This window comes from Paroedura picta, chromosome 14, assembly GCF_049243985.1.
Source record: "Paroedura picta isolate Pp20150507F chromosome 14, Ppicta_v3.0, whole genome shotgun sequence".
In the NCBI taxonomy this organism is placed as follows: domain Eukaryota; kingdom Metazoa; phylum Chordata; class Lepidosauria; order Squamata; family Gekkonidae; genus Paroedura; species Paroedura picta.
Genome location: NC_135382.1, coordinates 23310966 through 23331529, shown reverse-complemented (window position 1 = coordinate 23331529; position 20564 = coordinate 23310966). Strand labels below are relative to the sequence as shown.

General features: G+C 50.5%; 1 protein-coding gene and 1 non-coding gene across 2 annotated transcripts; both read right to left on the bottom strand.

Annotated features, from left to right (window-relative positions):
- Nucleotides 1–15: 15 nt before the first annotated feature.
- On the bottom strand, nucleotides 16–14707 carry PLLP (plasmolipin). Its single transcript, XM_077310480.1, has 4 exons — nucleotides 14389–14707; nucleotides 5435–5608; nucleotides 2627–2749; nucleotides 16–1563 (listed from the first exon to the last, which is right to left on the bottom strand). Exons 1-4 carry the CDS (start codon nucleotides 14521–14523, stop codon nucleotides 1447–1449), a joined length of 549 nt encoding a protein of 182 aa, XP_077166595.1. The 5' UTR covers nucleotides 14524–14707; the 3' UTR covers nucleotides 16–1446.
- A 5774-nt stretch (nucleotides 14708–20481) lies between these two features.
- On the bottom strand, nucleotides 20482–20564 carry TRNAL-CAG (transfer RNA leucine (anticodon CAG)). Its single transcript has one exon. It is a non-coding gene; the product is annotated as a tRNA-Leu (tRNA).

Below are 20564 nucleotides of genomic sequence, written 5' to 3'. Positions count from 1 at the left end.
AAATTCCAGGCTGTCTACTGAAATGTCCAACTTTATCCCTACACTCAAAAGCAAATGAAAGCAGGGGTTCTTCAGTAGCCATATGGTGTGCTTGCTGCCCAATTATATGTTTGCAGAGTGTCGCAGGGTTGCAGCATGCCCAGATCGCAGTTGGTACCATCCGTGTGTTTAAAAAAAATAAGCAGACCCAGGCACACAGCGTGAAACAGCCACACACTATGTTGCAACCACGCCAAAGAGATTAGGCAGCTCAGACAAAAACGAACGACACATTTTAGATACCTTTAATTTAAAACAAAACTTCTTTCCCATTTTTTTTAGAAATCAATAATAAAATAAAATACTTGCTGTATAGTTGCACCCACGTGCTGCGTGTCATCCCTTCTAAGTGCTATGCACACTGAGTTAATTATACATTATTTACACGAGAAGCTGCAGGGGGCTGGGCTGGGGGGGGGAGAGAAGGGGCTTGCTGGGTTTAGTGGTTTTAGTTGGCTGTGCCTGGCGATGGGAATCCTCTGGCCTAATTCACAGAGGCCTGCAGGAGGGAGACACCCCCACCCAACATCACTTAGACCTTGCATTTTGCTTCCAGCGCTGGCCTTTGATGGCTTTTCATTGTGGCGCATACATGTGGTTGCTGCCCCTCGACGATTCAGCAGCCATGCCCTCTGCTTGGAGGCACTGAACACCAGTTACTGGGGAGAAAGCCTTGGCAGAGGGCATTCCAAGGGTCCCACACTCTGTGTATGTTGGGCTAAATACACCTTTGCTCCAATTCTTGAAATCCAGGAGGTTTGGGAAAGCAAGAAACTGGGATGGTTCAGCTTGGAGTGCTTACCTCCAGGTATGAACTGGAGTGCTTACCTGCAGGTATGAACTGGCCATCCCCGATTTTAACACAGCTGCTGGGACTGGCCTGTTGGGTGGGCGTTGCTTCCTGTGCAATGCTTCCTGATACTTTTTGCACCCAGCCATGAGACACTAAGGGCTGCTGCATGCCAACTCTGACTTTCTACATGCACGAGCTACAACATGCAAAAAGTCTCGTGACTTGTAACAGCAGGTGATGCACAAGTTCTGGGGCTGATAGACCCGGGGTGGCCTGTTCACACACACACAAAACCAAGCAGGCCTGTGAGAACTAAGCTGAAGTTGTGCTCTTGCCAGGCAGGAAGAGAGGGGCTTATTCTCCATGGACCCGCATTTGGAGCCAATTAGTAAAAAGTCAGGAGAGGTACTTATCTAGGGCTAGATGGCATTAAAACACATGCATCTGTGGCTCAGGCCATGCAAAAGATGGGGCCAGGAAAAGTGTAGAGGCTGGCCTAGATCGGGATGAGGAAACAGGGAGGGGGCAAGAGAGAACTCCAAGGCCCCATGAGCCACTGCCCTGCCACGGAGCTATTCCACCGGCCCACATTGATTCGGGATGGGCCACAGTTCTTAGGCATGATTAGAAATGGCTTGACTGGTTGCTGCGTTGCTTCCATATCCTTTCCAGGCGCGAAAGCTGAGGCAGGAGCTGACCCCGTAGATGATCATCACCAGGCAAGCAAAGAACTGCAAAGGATGGAGAAGGGACACATCAGTTATCTCAGCAGTTACAGCAGAACCCTCTGGGCTGGGATTCTCAGTGGGCAGCAGGCTACGGCTTGTCCCCAAAACCCTTCCAGACAATCTGGACCAGGGGTAGTCAAAGTGCGGCCCTCCAGATGTCCATGGCAGGGGCTCATGGGAATTGTAGTCCATGGACATCTGGAGGGCCGCACTTTGACTACCCCTGATCTGGATTCTCAGTGCACAGAAAGAAAATGCTCAATAGTTTTTTTTTCTTTAAAAAAAAAAATAATACATGAGGACAGGCAGTTCATTGTTTCAGATAGCATCTTGAAAGTTAAATAGAAAACCTGGGTCCGAACTAGTTAGTACGTGCAATACATGCCAGGATGGGGAATTTCCCAGTCCAACTCTTTGGGAACTAACATAGCTAAGCAAACCAGGACCAACATTCAGCTCAGGAAAGGAGTATGGTCAAGGCCAGGCAAACTTCCCTGGGACCAAGGAAAACCAGCAGATTCATACCCGCAGAACAGTCCCTCAGATAAGCAGGGCCCAGGCCAAGGATGGCCTTAAAGGTAAGAACCAAAACCTTGAACCTGATCCGGAAGCCAACTGGTAACTAATGTAGCTTCCTCAGCACAAGCTGGACATGGACCCTCCAAGATGATCTTGCAAGGACCCTAGCTGCTGCATTTTGCAACAACTGCAATTTAAAATGTACCTTAGAGGTTGCATCTTCTTTATGGGCAAAAGGAGGAGCGCTGTGAGTATCTCGGGGATGGCCCAGAGGTTACATATTGGGGTGGGGGAAGAGGAGGAAGAAACGCATAATGTCACTCCAGCTGCTCTTCCAATTACTGAGGATTAGCTCATTGCTGGCACTGCAAACTCTGAACAAGGACACCAGCGCTGCCCCAGAAAGCCAGCCGTGTTTTGTTTGCGCAGATGGCAGCAAGGAAGGGGCGGCTCTTGGGTCAGTGAGAGAAAGACGAGCCAGGGGGCCTGCTGAGTGACCACGAAGCACAGCAGGGGCAGAAGTCGGTGGCTGCAAAGGGTTACCTACTGAGGCAGCTGCTCTTCTGTTGTAGTCCGGCGAATGAGGCCAGGAGTAAAGCTCAACAGACGTGGCGCTCGTGACAAAAGCCGTGGCGTACAAGACGGAGGCTGCGACATTGAAGGCCACCAGCTGGAGGGAAGAGAAAAGGGGTTTTGAATGAGACTGGCATTCAAGTTTCCAAACCTGAGAAGCTTGCTCAGCAACAAGACACTTAGTGAAAGGGGCATCCCAGCTTCATTCAAGGAGGATGTGTGATGAAGGATCTAGAGCAGGGATAGTCAACCTGTGGTTCTCCAGATGTTCATGGACTACAATTCCCATGGGAATTGTAGTCCATGAACATCTGGAGGACCACAGGTTGACTACCCCTGATCTAGAGCATCTTTCCTATGTGCAAAGCCTGAAAAGTCTGGGACGTCAATTTAGCAAGGGAAGGGTATTTAAAGTTGTGGGGGGTGGAATGTGGACAGAGGGAACTTTTCTGTCCTCCCCAAACATTCTGGAACTCAAGCAGCATCCAATAAACCCGGTGGACAGTAGATTCAAGAAGGACAAAAAAGGAAATACATTATTACTCAATGGTTGACTAAAATGAAGAATTTGCTGTCGGAGGATGTAGCAATACCCCCTGGGAATTAGAGAATTCATGGAGGAAGAGGTTCATCAGTGGCCATGGTGACTAGAGCCTCCATATACAGAAGCAGTAAACCTCTGAATACCAGTGCCAAGAGACAACATCAGGGAAGCCTTGGCCTTTATGCCCTGTTTGTTTGGCTCTCCATAGTAACTGATTGGCCACTCTGTGAGAGAAAATTCTGGCCTCAATAGAACACAGATCTGATCTGTTCTCATGCAAAGATGCTGGATAGTTAAATGCTCTGGACAGCAAACCCAGTAAAGTAGCGATCTCCAACTTGTGGTCCGCGGACCACATGTGGTCCTTCGACTAATTGGAGGTGGGCCCCGAAGGACTCCTTCTCCCCCCACCCACCGGCCCTTTACTTCATCCCCCCCCCAGCCCTTTACAACACACTTAATTGTTGTGGCATCTCTGTATCTTATTTTGAAGGGATGTTTAAACATTACCATAGCGATCAGAGAGCGTTAGGGCAGTGGTTGAGAGTAGAGGAAAAAACTACCCCCCCCCCCACAGGGCCTCAATAAAAGGCGCTGAGTGGTCCCCGGTGAGTGGTCCCTGGTGAGAAAAAGGTTGGGGACCACTGCAGTAAAGGACAGATAAAGAGAATTTGTAGGCATAGCTTACCAAAAAGAAAGATATCAGGACAATATGCAGGTTCGCATATATAAACCCACCAACAAATATTTAGGATGAAGAAAGAGGCAAATGTTACAGAATGGTTGGGCCATTTTGGAAGTGGCTTCACCATATTCAGATCAAAGGTATCTTTTCCACTTCAAGACTGATCTTGGGGAGGGGGGGTTGTTTTGGAAGTAAGAAGAACTGCAGTATGTGGATGTAATTTATTGGCTAGTACACGTGATATTATAAATACACTTTCTCTCCAATTCTGATTTGAAGTGAGTTTCTGAGACCACAAGCACTAGCCAATCAGTGCTAAGCATACTGGTGAGTTTCTCAAAAAACTGTTGGCAGAGTAGTTAACATAGCAACGATGCATAACCTGACTGATGTGTAGATATGAGTTTATTTAGGAACTAATATATTTAATAGTAAGGAGGAGAGAAAGAGATAGGTTCCTAACTGTATCTCAGTCTGAAAGAACTTCTGAGAAGGAGGACCCTTCGTGGTGGTCTTCTTCTTTGTACATCAGACTTTGTCTATTCCATCAAAAACAAATGGTTCCATTTTTTTTAAAGTAAAATATGATTTCTAAACAACCTCACATTCACATGCAATTGTTTTTAAAAAACAGCGCTTATCTGAAAACATGGATAAAAAGTGAACTCCCTCGGTTTATGGCATTGTACAAACTGTGAAGATGTAAAGTTGCCAAATTCACACCCCAGCTGTATAAATCAGTGGAAGTCTTTATTCCCCCCTCCTCCCCTGCTATATGTGCATTATAGCCTTTTGACGTTCAGGGTGCTTTGAATGTCACGCTAAGGGCAAGAGATATAAATATTCAGAACAAAAGGCAAAACAATCACGGGTGCTCCGAAATCCCCAGGCAGAGAACCACCTAGTTGTGCCAAACAACACTGGAATACGGTGTTCTCTGGCCCAGTATGCTTGACTGGTTTGCCCTGAAAGCATCAAGTCTTTTCAGTTTTGGAATTCTGGTAGCAGCCGAAGCTTAAAGGGCCTCACAGATTTTAGTCCTGCTGGTTATGAAACGTGCAACAATGTTAGTACTGTTCAATCCTGGCGCTTGTCTCCTAGCCGGCACAATGGAAGCAGAAGCAGAGGTGGGTGGCATTTTGCTCCTCATCGGAAGGAAGGAATGAGCTTTGCCTTTTAACTGTGTCACTTCTGACTCTCCACTCGGCTTATTGGTGCCATCCTGAGCACGAGCCCCCCTTGCTTACGATTCTCAGCTGACTCTGTGGAGAAACGCTCTTCGGCTTAGTTCCTGCTTAGAATTGTTGCACATGGGAGAGGGAGCGATTGCTGCCCATCTCCCCCTCCTGCAAGAGACCTTCTTCAAGCGATGCTTGAGAGTCCCCTCCCCCAGGAGTAGCATTTGGGACAGGTACTATGGGCTGCTGCTGCAATGGGCAAATCAAATTGGAAATCACATTCAGTGTAGATGGCAGGGATTGAATCGACCTGGGATTGGAATAAAAGCTCCGTGCAGACTCAGCCCAGGTCAGTGTTCAGCCTCTAGTACTCACCACGATAGGCCAAGGGATCATGTAGAGCTTCAGCTGGAGCTGGAAAAGGTACATGGCAAAGAGTATGACTGTCACCATCCAGAAGAAGACGGCTACGAACATCACCCAGCCATAGGAAGGGTAGGGCTGGTAGTACGTGTCCGCAATGAGGGTCCACACCAAACAGCCCAGCACCTGCAGAACACAAGAAGAAAACAGTGGTGTTTTTCTTTAGGACCCTTTTAACCCTGCCTACAAGAGCCTCTTGTGCTGCAGGGTGGTAAGGCAGCTGACATGCTGTCTGAAGCTCTGACCATGAGGCTGGGAGTTCGATGCCAGAAGCCAGCTCAAGGTTGACTCAGCCTTCCATCCTTCCAAGGTCGGTAAAATGAGTACCCAGCTTCCTGGGGGGTAAAACAGTAGTGACTGGGAAGGGAATGGCAAGCCACCCCGTATTGAGTCTGCCAAGAAAACGCTGGAGGACATCACCCCAAGGGTCAGACATGACCCAGTGCTTGCACAGGGGATACCTTTTTACCTTTACCTTTACCTTACCTTTACCTTTACCCTGTCTGGACCTCAGGATGGCACAAGGGCCTTCCCTTGTCCTTGGTCCGGAAACTTCAGCTAGTGCAGAATGCAGCTGCTAGGGTCCTAACTGTTACACCTTGTAGGGCCCATATCCAGCCAGTGCTGAGGCAGCTGCACTGGTTGCCGATTGCTGCCCGGATCCAGTTCAAGGTTTTGGTTTTAACCTTCAAGGCTTTACGCGAGTTGGGACCCACATACCTGAGGGACCGCCTATCGCCCTATGCCCCCCGCAGAGCTTTACGTTCTGTGGGAGAAAATCTGTTGGTCGTTCCCAGCCCTAGGGAAGCACGCCTGGCCTCGACCAGGGCCAGGGCCTTTTCAGTCCTGGCCCCCGTCTGGTGGAATGAGCTCCCGGGAGAGCTGCGGGTCCTGCGGGACCTTCCATCGTTCCGCAGGGCTTGCAAGACGGAGCTCTTCCGCCAGGTTTACGGTTGAGACCAGGCTTAACATCTATGCCCCCCCGGGACCTGAGGATTGGGATTAAAGAGACGGGTACCATCAGTATCCCCTCTCCACCCGCTAGTGGGGGAATGGGTAGTTGATTAGCCGCTCTTGCCAGGCAGCTTTTAATTGTAGATATGTCAATGGGATTTTAATGTATTTTATGGGGTTTTATACTGTTGTAACCTGCCACGAGCCGCAAGGGAGTGGCGGGTAATAAATCCAATAATAATAATAATAATAATAATAATAATAATAATAATAATAATAATAATAATAATAATAATAATAATAATAATAATAATAATAATAATACATCATTCTGACATCCGAAAAGAGCCAGCTAGCCTAGGCTGTGCAGGTCAGAGCCCTGTGTGTGTGTTTGCACCAAGCAGGCCTAATCCTGGCCACAGAGAGAAAACGAGCATTACAGCAGCTGATGCAGGAGCCAGAGTTCACAGCACCAGGGTCGAAGCGTGCCAAACAGGCCACAGCCGTGCTCCGGTTTCTTCCCCAAGCACCTGTGCGCAACCCCTGGGTGTCGGTTTCCATGGTTACTCAGCCACCACAGCCTATTCCGGCCTCCTCCAAGAAATGGGATCCCTCCCTGGAGGCCATTGTTCTGCCTGTCTGGAGTGTGCGTGCGCAAAGGAGAACAAGGGACCCCCCCACACATCCTTCTCTGACATGGCTGGCCTCTCTGCTGAGCTTGCACTCTGGTCTCCAGGCTCCTGTTGTGCTCCTTGGTGGTGGGAGTCAGCACCTTGTTGCTACTTGGCAGAGTAGCTTAGTGCCAGGGCAAAGTCTGAGGCAGAATCTCCAAAGTCTGAGGCAGGGGTTATAACAGGGGAGGGTCAGAAGCACCTTCTCTTAGCACTGCAAGGAAGTTAGCACCGTTTCATTAAGCAAGAGAGAGAGCATTGCAGCCCTTTTGTGGGTTTTGGCTCTTTATGTGAGGATGACAACCAGACCCTGAAGGCATGAAGCTGCCTTGCACTGCGTCAGACCACCAGGGTCTGCTGCTCGACTCTGACTGGCAGCAGCTCTCCAAGGTCCTGACTCTCTGGTCCAGGACTCCACATCACTTCCTGCTTGAGCCACTTAACTGGCGATCCTGGGGATCCAACATGGAGCTTTCTGCAAGCAAAGCAGATGCTCTGTCACAGACCCATGGCTCCTCTCCTTAGATCTGGCCATTGGTTTTGCCCATCTAACGAAAGAAAGAAACTCTGTATCCATTCATTCCTGTTGACTGAAATCAAGGGATGGAGCAGGTGATATTTTAGGGTAATGGCAAAAGGCACTAGCCAATCAGTGCTGCACACACTTCTGTGCAAACTCTGCTATGCAGACGGGGCTATTTCCCCTTTCTTCCTCAGAACTCAGCCCAGGAGAGTTTGAACTTGAATGCAGTAAAAGAGCTTTCAAATGGGACCCACAGTGCTAAGAAGTCACATCTGCTTCTGGCTAGTTTTGTATTTAATCATTCCGCCCCCCCCCCCAGAGGGAGAGATTCTACTTGCAGGATTGCCAACCTCCAGGTTATAAACAAATACCAAAGGTCTGTGTAAACCCAGCTACCTAACTAAATAATCTAGACAGATTAGTGTATTTGCAAACAAGCATTCTAATGAATGTCACAAAGCAACTGTTAGAAGGACAAGTATTTATGGGCTGTCATCATGGCTCACCCAAGCCAATAAATGTACTAAACTGATTAATGCTAATATAAACAGTCGAGAGGGGGGGGGGCACAGGATGTTAACACAGCAACAAAAGCTTGCCCAGCATTACACAAATATAAGAATGTCTTTCTTGTCTTCTTATAATAAGATAGCATTCAGAAACAGTTAAATAGGGGGAATGGCCTTTCTACGGGAAAAACCTCAACCCTTTGGGAAGAACTTTGGCATGTTGATGATTTTCCCGTAGAAAGGCCATTTTCCTTGTTTCATTCTGCAAAACTGGTCCATGTTCTCTACACTCATGAACGGCATGTTTCAACAGCAGTAGGAGTCCTTTTTGACTCAAAGATTGACACAGATGGACACAACATTGGTCTGGCCCTTGAAGAATCCTGATGTGGAGCGAAATGCACATGGGCCATGAAGGCTCCTTGAAAGCTCTCTTATTACTATAAGATAAAGAAGGACGTTATTTTTCTTGCCTTCCAGGGAAATGAATTGTACTAGATGACCTGCTAATGGCCTAGTCTCACAGGACTGATGGGCCTTTCCCACAAAATGATCAAAGTCCAGCCTACTTACTTCAGAGAGCAGGATATTAGCACCTGCCTTCCTTGGCTTTCAGTTGCCAACTCCCGGTTGTGAAATTCCTGGAGGTTTTTTTTGGGGGGGAAGAGCCTGGGAGTCAGCATTTGGGTGAGGAGATACAGTCTCCGGGCGATCTAATCTTTGTAGCCTGGAGATCAGTTTTAACACCAGGAGATCTCCAGGCCCCACCTGGAAGTTGGCGATTCTTGCTGGTGGGAAGGAGGATGACGCCATTAAAGCAGCTGCCCGGGTTCTTGACCCACCACTGATGACTCTACAAAAGTCTTCATTGCTTGTGCCCATGAAAGAAACGCTGTTGAATCAAAAAAAAAAGAAGAGGGGGGGCGTTGTTTGTCCCCAAGACAAACGCTCCAGCTCCCAGAGGCCCTGCTGTTCTTTCGGCGTGGACAATGCTTTCTTTTATGTCTGCCATTTGCAAACCCCACAATAGATGTGTTCTTTAAAAACACACACACACACACACAACTAAAGAAACAAAGAGAAGAAAACCAGAGCAGTCCATTCAGGAGGCCAAAGACACGTGGCTGAAAAGCTGCTCTTGGTGACCCCCGAGCTTCAGAGGGAGCGGGCCGACTTGAGGTGCTGATAACAGCAGCGAATGGGGTAGGTGATCAATAATGCAGTGATCAATAATGCAAACTTTTCCAAAAAGATGCGCTTTCAGAAAATATTACCCATTAATCCTGACCAGGTGTTGCTATCCCGTATGTTGTATGTCATGGATAGCCAAACCGTGGCTCTTCAGATGTCCATGGACTACAATTCCCATGAGCCCCTGCCAGCGTTCGCTGGCAGGGGCTCATGGGAATTGTAGTCCATGGACATCTGGAGGGCCGCAGTTTGACTAACCTTGTATGTCATGGTGGAAATGTATTAAACAGGCTATGGATCCCTTCACATCTTCACTGATGTTATAATCTGGAGAAAATGTCTAATATTTGGGTGGGGGTGTCAACAATCACACTGCTGGTAGCAGGAAACTTTTCAGTTACACAGAATACTTTCAAATCTTTGTCCAAGCATTGATGTTCAAAGCCAGCCTTTCTCAACTTTTTTTACCATTGAGAAACCCCTGAGACATTCTTGAGGCTTTGAGAAAGCCTCAAAGGGGTCAATCATGCAGAATATGGTTGGGAGGCATAGCTGTGGACCTGCTGAGATCCCTCCCCTCTAGGGCTACCAGGAGATTTGGGGAGTGGATTCTAAGGGGGGCAGGGTTTGGGAAGGAGAGAGACTTCAGTGGGAGATGATGGCATAAAGTCGACCTTTCTAGGTGGCCATTTTCTCCAGGGGTTCATGGGAATTTTAGTCCAGGGACATCTGGAGAGCCATAGATACCCCCACCCCATTTAGTCCCTCCCTTGTATTCACTCTTGTGCACCATGTGTACACTGGCTCCACCAATTTTTTTGGGGGGAGGGTGCAACGGAGATCCTGCCTGAAACGCCAAACACTCAGCTTCTCTGTCCTGTCTCTCATTTGTGCCTCCCCGGATTGTCCGCATGGCTGGCATAGTCTGAGTGCCTGTGACTCCCACGCTTGTCCCTCTTCCAACCCTCAAGCCCATTGTCACAAGCCAGGCAAGGGGGCTGTGCCTTGGCCCAGAGAAGAAAAGATCCAGAACTGTGGCCAAGAGACTGCGTAGGGAAGAAGGAGCACTGAGCCAGGTCTATTGCAAGAAGGGCTGATGGGTGGGGGGGATCTGACCATGCAGGAATACTTTAACTCCCCCCCCCATAGAACCAAGGATGAATCCAGTGGCGCCTTTCAGACCAACAAAGCTTAATTCTAAGTAGAAGCTTCCGTGTGCATGCACACTTCTTCAGGCACTCCGATGTGTGGCTTTCTTGGTCTCTCTGCACAGCTTCTTTACCTGCTTCCCAGAGAAACAACCGTCTTCAACATTTCAGAGCCGAAAAGAGGGGTCCTCTGTGATGCTTGTGACACTCCGGTTCTCAGATCAGGGGTTTCTGCCTGAGACCCAGCACACACCGACCCAGAAGTTCCTTCTCCACATGTGGAAACAAGGCTGAAGTTTGTTCCCACTGCTTTGCTTGTGAATCCAACCATAAGAAATTAAGATACTTAAAAAGCATTCAGCTCCAAATCAATACTTGTGGTTGGGTTTGCAAATAAGGAACTAGAAAGCATGAATCAGGAATGCGGAAACAAATTCAGCTTTCTGATACGCATGACCTGCCTTAAGTTCACAAGGGCCAGTTCTGTTTAGGTTGCCAGCTCTGGGTTGGAGAATATCTGGAGACTTTGCGGGAGGAGCTGGGAGTGGGCGGGATTTGGGGTGAGGAGAGACCTCAGTGGAGTATAATGCTATGGAGTCCACCCTACAAAAGAAGCCAGTTTCTTCAAGGGAGCTGATCTCTGTCACCTGGAGATAAGCTGTAAAACTGGGAGGTCGCCAGGTCCTACCTGGAGACTGGCATCCCTAAATCCTGCATAGATCCCTGCAGCTACAAGTGATAGAAAGCAAGACACATGGGCACTTAAAGCAAGTTACGAGAACATTCCCTTCTCCTCCACACTGTCCTTACAACGGCTCGGTGAGGTAGGTTAAGCAGAAAGAGAACAGCTGGTCCAACATCACACAGCCAGATTTCAAAGAAAAGCAGGGATTTTGAACCCAAATCTCCCAAATTCTAATCCCACACTAACCACTGCTTCACACTGGTCTCCTCGTCTGCCTCTGGACTGAGAGTTCATGCATCCATATCCCTGGATGCAGAAGTGCTCACCACACCACTACGAGCTGTTCTGAACGCAAGCGAACGCTTCCGACCACAAGTACACACTTCCGACGGGCAAGTCGCAAAAGCATCAGTCCAAGACTTCCCCAATCTCATTGTAGCAGGTGGGGTGTGATGGGAGGGAGCCCAAACACTGTGGAAGAATGACCAAACAAAGACTGTCCTACTGTTGCTTCTTAGTTGCTAGTGTGCAATTTCTGTTCATGAGAAACAACAGATGAGAAAAGGGCAGCCAGCCACCTTAGCCTGGCATAGCTCATAGAAACACGGGTCTCACATTTTCTTTGAGTCAGCTTGCCGAGACCAGGCCCTTACTCCATCAGAGGCACACACTGGGTGGATTCTCGCAAAGGGCTCTCTGCCCCCCCCCCCCTCCCAAAGAGCTCCTGAAATTTCAGAGGCAGTACAGGGAACTCTGAGATAGGCATTTCCTGCCACCTCAGAGAAGAGCCATTAAACCATGCCCCTTAAAACCTTGAGAGTGGAACTCCCAGTCCTTATTCCCAGCCCCGATTTGAGGTCAGCATCTGGCCTGCTGGAGGCCAAATCCAGTCCCCTTAAAGGGCCCAGGGAGCGGAAGGGAGCTGGAAGGCTCCCTCCTCTGAGATGCCACCATCCTCCAACCCGGACACATGCCACAGGGAGAAGCAGACAACTGGAGGCTGCCTGCCATGTACAGTCATTTCAAACTCATTTGCAAAACAACATGCTTTTACACATGTGCAAATCCTGCAGTGCGGGAGCACGCATGAGAATATTGAACTGGGTCCAAAGCCCTGCTTGGCCACGATGCGCATAAATGAGTTCCTGGCTCAAAGTCATTTGACAGATTCAATTAAGCCACATTTTGGGGGGATACCAAGAGAATAAAACCACAGTGTGCAGGACATCCTGTAGGCAACCCTGAACTTCTCATAGGAGGGGGTGGGATAAAATATCATATAGAATCATAGAGTTGGAAGGGGCCATACAGGCCACCTAGTCCAACCCCCTGCTCAACGCAGGATCAGCCTCAAGCACTCAGGAGAAGGGACTGTCTAGTTGCTGCTTGAAGACTGCCAATGAGGGAGAGCTCACCGCCTCCTTAGGCAGTTGATTCCACTGCTGAACCACTCTGACTGTGAAGAATTTCTCCTGATATTTAGCTGGCATCGTTTTACGCAAAGTTTAAACCCATTATTGTGGGTCCTGTCCTCTGCTGCCAACAGGGACTGCTCCCTGCCCTTCTCCAAATGACAACCTTCCAAATACTTAAAGAGAACCATCATGTCCCCTCTCAACCTCCTCTCCTCCAGGCTGACCTCCTCAGCCTTTCTTCATAGGGCTTGGTCTCCAGGTCCCGGATCATCCCTGTCGCTCTCCTCTGCACCCTCTCCATTTTGTCCACGTCCTTTTTGAATCGACGCCTCCAGAACTGCAGAGTTCTCCAGATGCACTCTGACCAACATCTTACAAAGTGCCCCTCAGGGAGAGTGTGAAAGCCAGCAGACTGGACACGCCTCCCCTTCAGATATAATAATATTTGTAAGACATCATATTAGAGCCGACGGTTGCCAACCAATGCCAGGGCTGTGGGGTTTTCACGGCAAGGGAGGAGCAGAGGTGGCTGTTCCCTTCCTCTGCCTAACGTCCTCCATCTTCCTTGATGGTCTCCCATGCAAACATTGCTCTTGACAAGCCCTGCTTAGCTTCCAAGCGCTGACAAGCGAGAGGCCCAAGTCAGAGCTCTTCAGGTTCTTGCACTGGCTGTGGCAAGAATCCCAAACAGTCCCACAGGAGACATTTAGGCGCTTTTTAAGGAGAAGAACCCCCATTGAAAAGGGCCAGCCCCAGCCGCAGGTCCGCCCTCCTCCTCCTCCTCCTCCTCCTCCTCCTCCTCCTCCTCCTCCTCCTCCTCCTCTCCCACCACGGGACATGGACGGTCCCTTTGCGCTCTTCTCTCCCCCTGTGCAAACTGAACTGGTTGCCAGGGAGGGCGGCTGCTGGTGCCCCTCAGAGCACCCAGCTTCTCTCCCTCGTCCAGGCCTGCGACTGGGTGCTTCTCACAGGGCGGGAGGAGAAGTCGCCAGTGGGGGTGGGATGGGGGAGCAGAGGCAGAGCCCAGCCCAAGAAGGATCCTACTGGAATGAGCCAGCAGGCTCCCTCTCAAGGAGAACAGAAACCTTCCTCTGGTCCCTGATCCAGGGAAGGGGGGAGGCATATCTGCCCTCGTCCAGGGCTCTGGAAAGGAGGGGGTGTTAAACCCCATGCAGGTGTAGGAAAACGGAAGAGAAGGATTTGCACCCAGGGGTTGCAAGCAGGGAAACTGTCAAGGAAGGACCAGAGGAGTGGGCAAAGCATCCCCCCACAGGCAGACCTCTGGAAACAGGGCAGGGTCCTTCAGATTGAGGCCGGGGAGGGCTTGAAGTGCAAGAGGCTTCACCCCCCTCCCATATATTATACATCCACCACCCACCCATTTCGAGCCACAGCAGAGCTGGAAAAAGACCAGGAGGGACCCACCCAAGTTGGCCCACTGCCAGGCTGACCCTTGGCCTCCACCTTGGGCCGGTTTATCAGCACATGCAGCAGTGCTATGGTCCCAGCCTTCCAGGGGGCCCACACGGTGCCTCCCCCGCCATGGATCAGGGCCCTGGCTCTCTCCTCCCCCTTCCCCTCTTTAAGGACACTCAGAGTAATATGCCTTTTCACTTTGGGGGGCACCTGCCACCCCACCCCCCACCTCCCGCGCGCTCCCGTAGCACTTGGGCTACGAGGGCCCCGCGCCTCCTACAAGCCCTCCCCGCCGTGCTCCTCCTGTCCGCCCCCAGGTGCTCCCGGCCAAGACCTCCAGCCGCGCGGCCCTCGCCCGGATTCGCCCCCGTCCCCATCCCCCGGGGCCACTCACGATCTCCACGACCATCAAGACGCCGAAGGGGGAGCGCAGGAAGGCGAGGTCCAGGCCGGCCGAGGGAGCGGCGCCTCCGTGCGCCCCGGCGGGGGTGCTGGTGCGGGTGCTGACTTTGGCCGGGAAGTCGGCCATCGTCCGGGCGGCGCGGCCCTCGGCAGAGCACCTGGGCGGGGTGGGGCGCAAGGGCGGGCAGGTGGGCGGCGGGCGGTGGGCTGCGCGGCGGCCGGGGGAGCTGGGAGCGGTGCCTGGAAGGCGCGTCCGTCCGCCGGCGCGCAGAGGCGGAGGGCTGGGCTGGGCTGGGCCACCCGGCGGCGCCCAAGTCCCGGGAGGAGGGCGAGCCTGGCGTTCCTAGGCAGCCTCCTTAACCCTTCCTCGGGCACGGGAGGAGAAGGGGCGGGCGGTTCCCCCTGGCCCTCGACGAGGGATGGGGGACTAGGGTTGCCAGGTCCAGATCGGGAAATTCCTGGAGATTTAGGGGTGGGGCCTGGGCAGGGCCGGAACCTCAGCGGGGTACAATGCCAAAGGGGCCACCCCCCAAAGCAGCCCTTTTCTCCTGGGGAACCAGTTTCTGGAGGTGAGACGTAATTCCAGGAGATATCCAGGTCCCATCTGGAGGATGGCATCCTCTCTCCTTAGGCAACGGGCCTGGCGTGCGGGCAAGGAAGCAGGAGAAACTCCCTGGGGAGGTTTGCTAGATGGGGTGGACAGAAACGTCACCACCTGCCTTTCCGGACGGCAGGAACAATGCCTGGCCATTCTTGCTCCTCACTGGCCAGCTACAGTATCTGGGTGGCCCATGTGTGACACAAGACGCTGGGCTAGATGGACCACTGGGCCAACCCAGCAGGGCTGTTTCTGTGTTCTGTAGGATGCTGTTTCCAAGTGCAGGAGCACAGCCAGGAGAAGAAGTTGGCGACCTGTCTCCCTTTCCCTTGATGGCCCCTCGCCTGCTGCACACAGTCCCCCCCCCATCCCACAATTCTCCTCCAGCACTGCAGCTGCCAGCCTGGGCATAGCTATTTTAGAGCAGCCGTTCCCATTCTTTGGGGGCACAGTGACCCACACATCCACATGGTAGATCTGGTGGGGATTCCCTTAAAAACCAAAACATGCACCGATTTCAGAAACAGCCAGCTGTGATCCCAGAGACCCAAGAGCCTGGGGCTTTCTGGGGGAGAGCCTGAGGGCTGCAGAGTGGGAAATTGTCAGCCAGCCTCTGTGAAGACCGGACAGGGGTGCTGCCAGAGCTCAGGGATCTGCTTGGCCATGCCCAGTGAGAAAGCCTGAAAAAAACAACAACAACTAGAAAAGCCAGGAAGTTTCTTCAGCGAGGGACCTTCTCCCCACTTTCTCCTCCCTGACTCCCAACAGTCACTGAAGCTTACAGAGTTTCCTCCCCTCTTTTAGCGTCCCCAACAACAGCCCTATAAGGCGGGTTAAACCCAAAGAGAATGACTAGCTCCAGAATCATCCAAAGAGGTTAATGGCAATGTCGGATTTTGAACCCAACACCTGCCACTGATCTACTTGTGTGTGTGGGGGGGGGGGAGGGGGGGGGTTAAGACATAGACTCACAAGCCAGCCCTTGGTCCAGGGCCCGGACATCGTTGCCCGTGACCTGGTACAAACTTGTGACTGCCCCCCATCCCCCCCACACATACAATCGCCCCCATCAGGAACAAAACATCTGCTTGCCTGACAGCTACAAGAGGGTGGGGGGTGGGAAGTGCCATCAATTCACAGCTGGCTTAGGGTGACCCCCGATGGGGTGTCCAAAGCCAACCAATGTCGTTCCTGAATTCTGATTAGATTGGGCCAGACTGCTATTCAGGCCCACACATACCTACTTGTTTCCGCAAGTGCAGGGACACCCCGGGGTTGCACGGGGTGGGGGAGGTGGTTTCCCAAAAGGTGGGGGAACTCAGCCCAAATTACATCCAAAATGTTTTTTAAAGTTGTTCAGAAACATATTGGGTGGCAACCCGAAATAGCTTTATGGGGAGGTTGAGGATGGAACGATAGGAAGATGTGGACCCAGGTGACCAGATCAGCCACATCCAGGTAAGGAGCCCTCCTGTGTGCTAGGCTGGGCTGTGGGGAAGCACACATTCCCGGCCTTCTCCAGCAAGGTCACTGGACTCCCAAGGTTCTTGGTGCCCTGGGCTTCTGTTTCATTTTGTGCAATAGACTAATCTGTCTTCCCTGCTGGAACGAGCCAAACCTTCGGCAGCAGGGTGGGACCACTTGGCAAAGGGCAAACAGAAACCGCTGGTCATTTTGCTCTCCCAGGAAGCTGCTGGGAATGAGCGTTATGAACACATGATGTAGCTCTTTGTGTGCTCCTCAGTTGCACTTGACTGGATCGAAAACTTAGATCATGGTATTCAGGGGGAGGGCCCAACCTGTCTGCATGACCCTTGTGCCTCCTTGGCTATGTCTGTTATATTATTCTACCGGTGTCTGTTTTTAACTCTGCCGGATAAATAAATAAATCACGAATGTTAGCTAAATAAATCACGACCACACTTCCCCCTGGCATAACACCAGTGGACGTGACCGGACATTATGGGCAGGGGCCGGGGGGGGGGACGACAGTGTTTGACCCTTGGCTAGTTAGGCTAGCTAAGGGGGAACGATTTACCAGCCCCAGGCAGCTGTTAATGTTCTACTCAGGGAGGGAGTCGTCTCCGACACGTCTGGGAGGCAGCGGCAAGCCCACTCTGGAAGGACAGGCCAGGGTCATTAATCCTGATGAACTGGCTGCAAACCACTGGCTGTGAAGATGCTGGGCAGGCTCCTGGAGTGAGTGGTATCCCTTTAACAATGCTGAACTTGCCTGGATGAGACCCATGGCTGTTGGATTTCTGCCCTGGATGCAATGGCTGGGGGTGGGAGAGTGGGTGCCCATTTTCAAGGAGGGGGAATAAGTCTGTTTAAGGCAAAGGTCATGGTACCTTGAAAGTTTGTGCAAGTTCTTATTGTTTACTTACTGTTTGTAAAATGTTATGCATTCAAGCCACGATGTTGTATTGTATGATGCTGAGACAATTCCAATGTTAACCGTCCTGAGCCACATGGGAGGGAGGTATATAAATATAATAAATAAATAAATAATTCTCCTTCCAGAGCCTGTTTTTTTACACTGCAAATGAAGCCTCTGCCCAGCTTTAAATACCTGAAGAAACTAAAAAATGCTACACAAAATTCTGCCGCCAACAGCGCAGATCCAAATTTCTTGCCTGCTCACCCCGCATTCTCAGAATCCCGAGAAACAACCATTTCATTTTCCTCTGCACGTCAAAATTTTGCCTCTTCATTTTCCTCTGCACATTGACATTTTCATTTTCCTCTGCACATTGAAATTTTCATTTATCTCTGCACATTGAAATTTTCATTTTCCTCTGCACATTGAAATTTTCATTTATCTCTGCACGTTGAAATTTTCATTTTCCTCTGCACATTGAAATTTTCATTTATCTCTGCACGTTGAAATTTTCATTTTCCTCTGCACGATGAAATTTTCATTTATCTCTGCACATTGAAATTTTCATTTTCTTCTGCACATTGAAATTTTGCCTCTTCATTTTCCTCTGCACATTGAAATTTTCATTTTCCTCTGCACATTGAAATTTTCATTTTCTTCTGCACATTGAAATTTTGCCTCTTCAGTTTCCTCTGCACGTTGAAATTTTGCTTCTGGGGAATTCAGGGATTTGGAATGGTTTTCTGCCTCCAGATTCTCCTCTTGTGTAGGTAGATGTCATCGGTACATGTAAGAAACTGCCTATCACCCGCTCCACCCCATCTCCTTTGTTTGCATGAGATAACAAATATGCCGCACAGCTACGAGATGCAGCAGCCTCCACTTTCCCCTTCTGTTTACAGTATTATATTACATTACGTTTCTGAGCTTCCTGTCTTTGTTGTCACCTCATTTTATCATTCCCTATTTGCAAAGAAACAGTAGCCTTTTATTTCCTAAGCAGCAATCTCTGCCGGTCTTGGATGACGGAAGCTTCCCTTTTCCGCCCTTCCTTTTAGCAGAGATTATGTGCATGTCGTGTGCTGGTACCTCCACATGTCTCAATGTGCTCATGCTCAATAACCCAGCACTGTGCTATGAATGGGGGCGTTAATAATGCTACAAGCCTTACTTTTTGCCATATTACTGGTGGCTGACTCTTGTGCCAATGGCGGGCGGGGGGGGGGGGGGGGAGAGCCCTTGAGCAGAATGCACCGTCTTGCATGGTGTTCACCTCTTTCCTGACTCACGGAATTGTCTGTGCCAGAGTGGAGATCGCTTGTACCCCTGAGATACTTCCTGCTACCCCATCCCCATTTTCTGAATGTTAGCTAAACATGTGCGTGGATGGCAGATGGAGGGAGATGTTTAGAAAATGGTGTGTGTGTGCGGGGGGGGGGGGGGGGGAAGCTACCGGATGGTCATGTTGCATTATTGGCATCAGGTTTACTACATATGCTAAAAAATAACCCCAAACCTGGAAGTTCATAGACAAGGCAAATGCGGACAGCAGAAGGCGAAATGCATCTAGACCAGCCTTTTTCAACCTTTTGACTGCCGGGGGATCCCCTGAAATAAATTTTCAAGCTTCGAGAACCCCCGGAAGTGATGTCAGCTGGACACACCTCCTTGTCGCACCCCATGGAAGTGACATGTCGCAGGAAGTGACATCACCACCCTTCACCATACTTTCACTCCACGGTGGCTCTGCCTCATGTTGGCTTGAAAGAATGGCGGGAGCTGAGAAGACCGCCCAGGCCCCCATAGCACGACACAGACAACTCTCCCCCTTTTGATATTTATACCCATGGCCTCACCACCGAGCCCGCTGGACAGAAGCAGCCAGTTCCCTAGCTTGTGGCCAAGTCTGTTGAGGTAGAAGGGGAAAGGCTGAGGGCCCCCTCTGGTTGGGGATCCCTGATCAAGACAGAAAGAGGAAACAAGGAAAACTCGAAGAAAAAGCCCCCCAACTGTGTAATAATAATAATAATAATAATAATAATAATAATAATAATAATAATAATAATAATAATAATAATAATAATAATAATAATGCCAAATCCAATAACCAATTGAGGATCCAACATGAAAAAAGAAGGAAGTAATAATTGTGGAAATGGTCACAGGTAGCTCAGAGAAAAAGGATTGCCCTGTTCTCCACCCCCACCCCTCCGTCAGTAGCAGGGGATGGGCGCAAAAGACGCTTGTCCTTTGATAATGTCCCACCCGCACCAGTAGGTGGCGCGCTTGACCAACCATGGGAGGAAAACAAGCATTGAGTCCCACAGCACCGTTAAGACCAAGGTTGAATAAAGCTTTGGGGGTCTTAAAGGTGCTGTTGGACTGAGTGTTGGTTTTGCTACCTCAGAACAACACGGCTACCCACCTGAATCCACCCATGGAAGGCTGGACTTCTAGCCCGGTTTGTTTTGTCCTGTTTTTTCCCCCAGCCAAGAGCATCTAGTTTAGATCCAAGTTTGCCTGGGAACCAGTTGTCTGGGGACCAGAGGAAGGTCTGGAATGGGTCGGTACCGTGCCCACAAAACGAAGGCCTCAGTCGTGGAAGGGATAGGAGCTGATTCCTCTCCTACTCTCCCCCCCCCCCCCCCCCCCGCAGCTCTTTTCAGCTTTTACAATCGGTATCTCCCACCCTTGTTGGAATAAAAAAGCAATACTGGTCCCCAGCAGTTTTGAAAGTACGCGGTGTTGATTTTATTCGTTAAATACAAACTTAAAACTCTGGGGTTGGCTGCAATTGAGATCTGGGAGTTTTGCTACGACTTGTAATTTCCCCCCTCTGCAATAGTCTCATTGCACCGAGATGCAAAACCCACTGGAAGGGCCCGCGCGTGTTTTTCTCCTGCAAATCCCGGACAAGGAAAACAGCGCGGGAGAGACGGGAGGCTTCCTGCGCTGCGGCCAGCCTTTCAGAAAGAGCGCATCCAGAGCCATTCCCGAAGTCCCCGCGGATTCGGCTTGCGAAACCAGAGGCCTAGATTAGAAGACCTCACTTGATGCACTCAGAAAGACCATTTTTAGAGCCCGGCGAGAAAAAAAAAACTAAGCTTTGTCAGAAGTGGGATTCGAACCCACGCCTCCAGGGGAGACTGCGACCTGAACGCAGCGCCTTAGACCGCTCGGCCATCCTGAC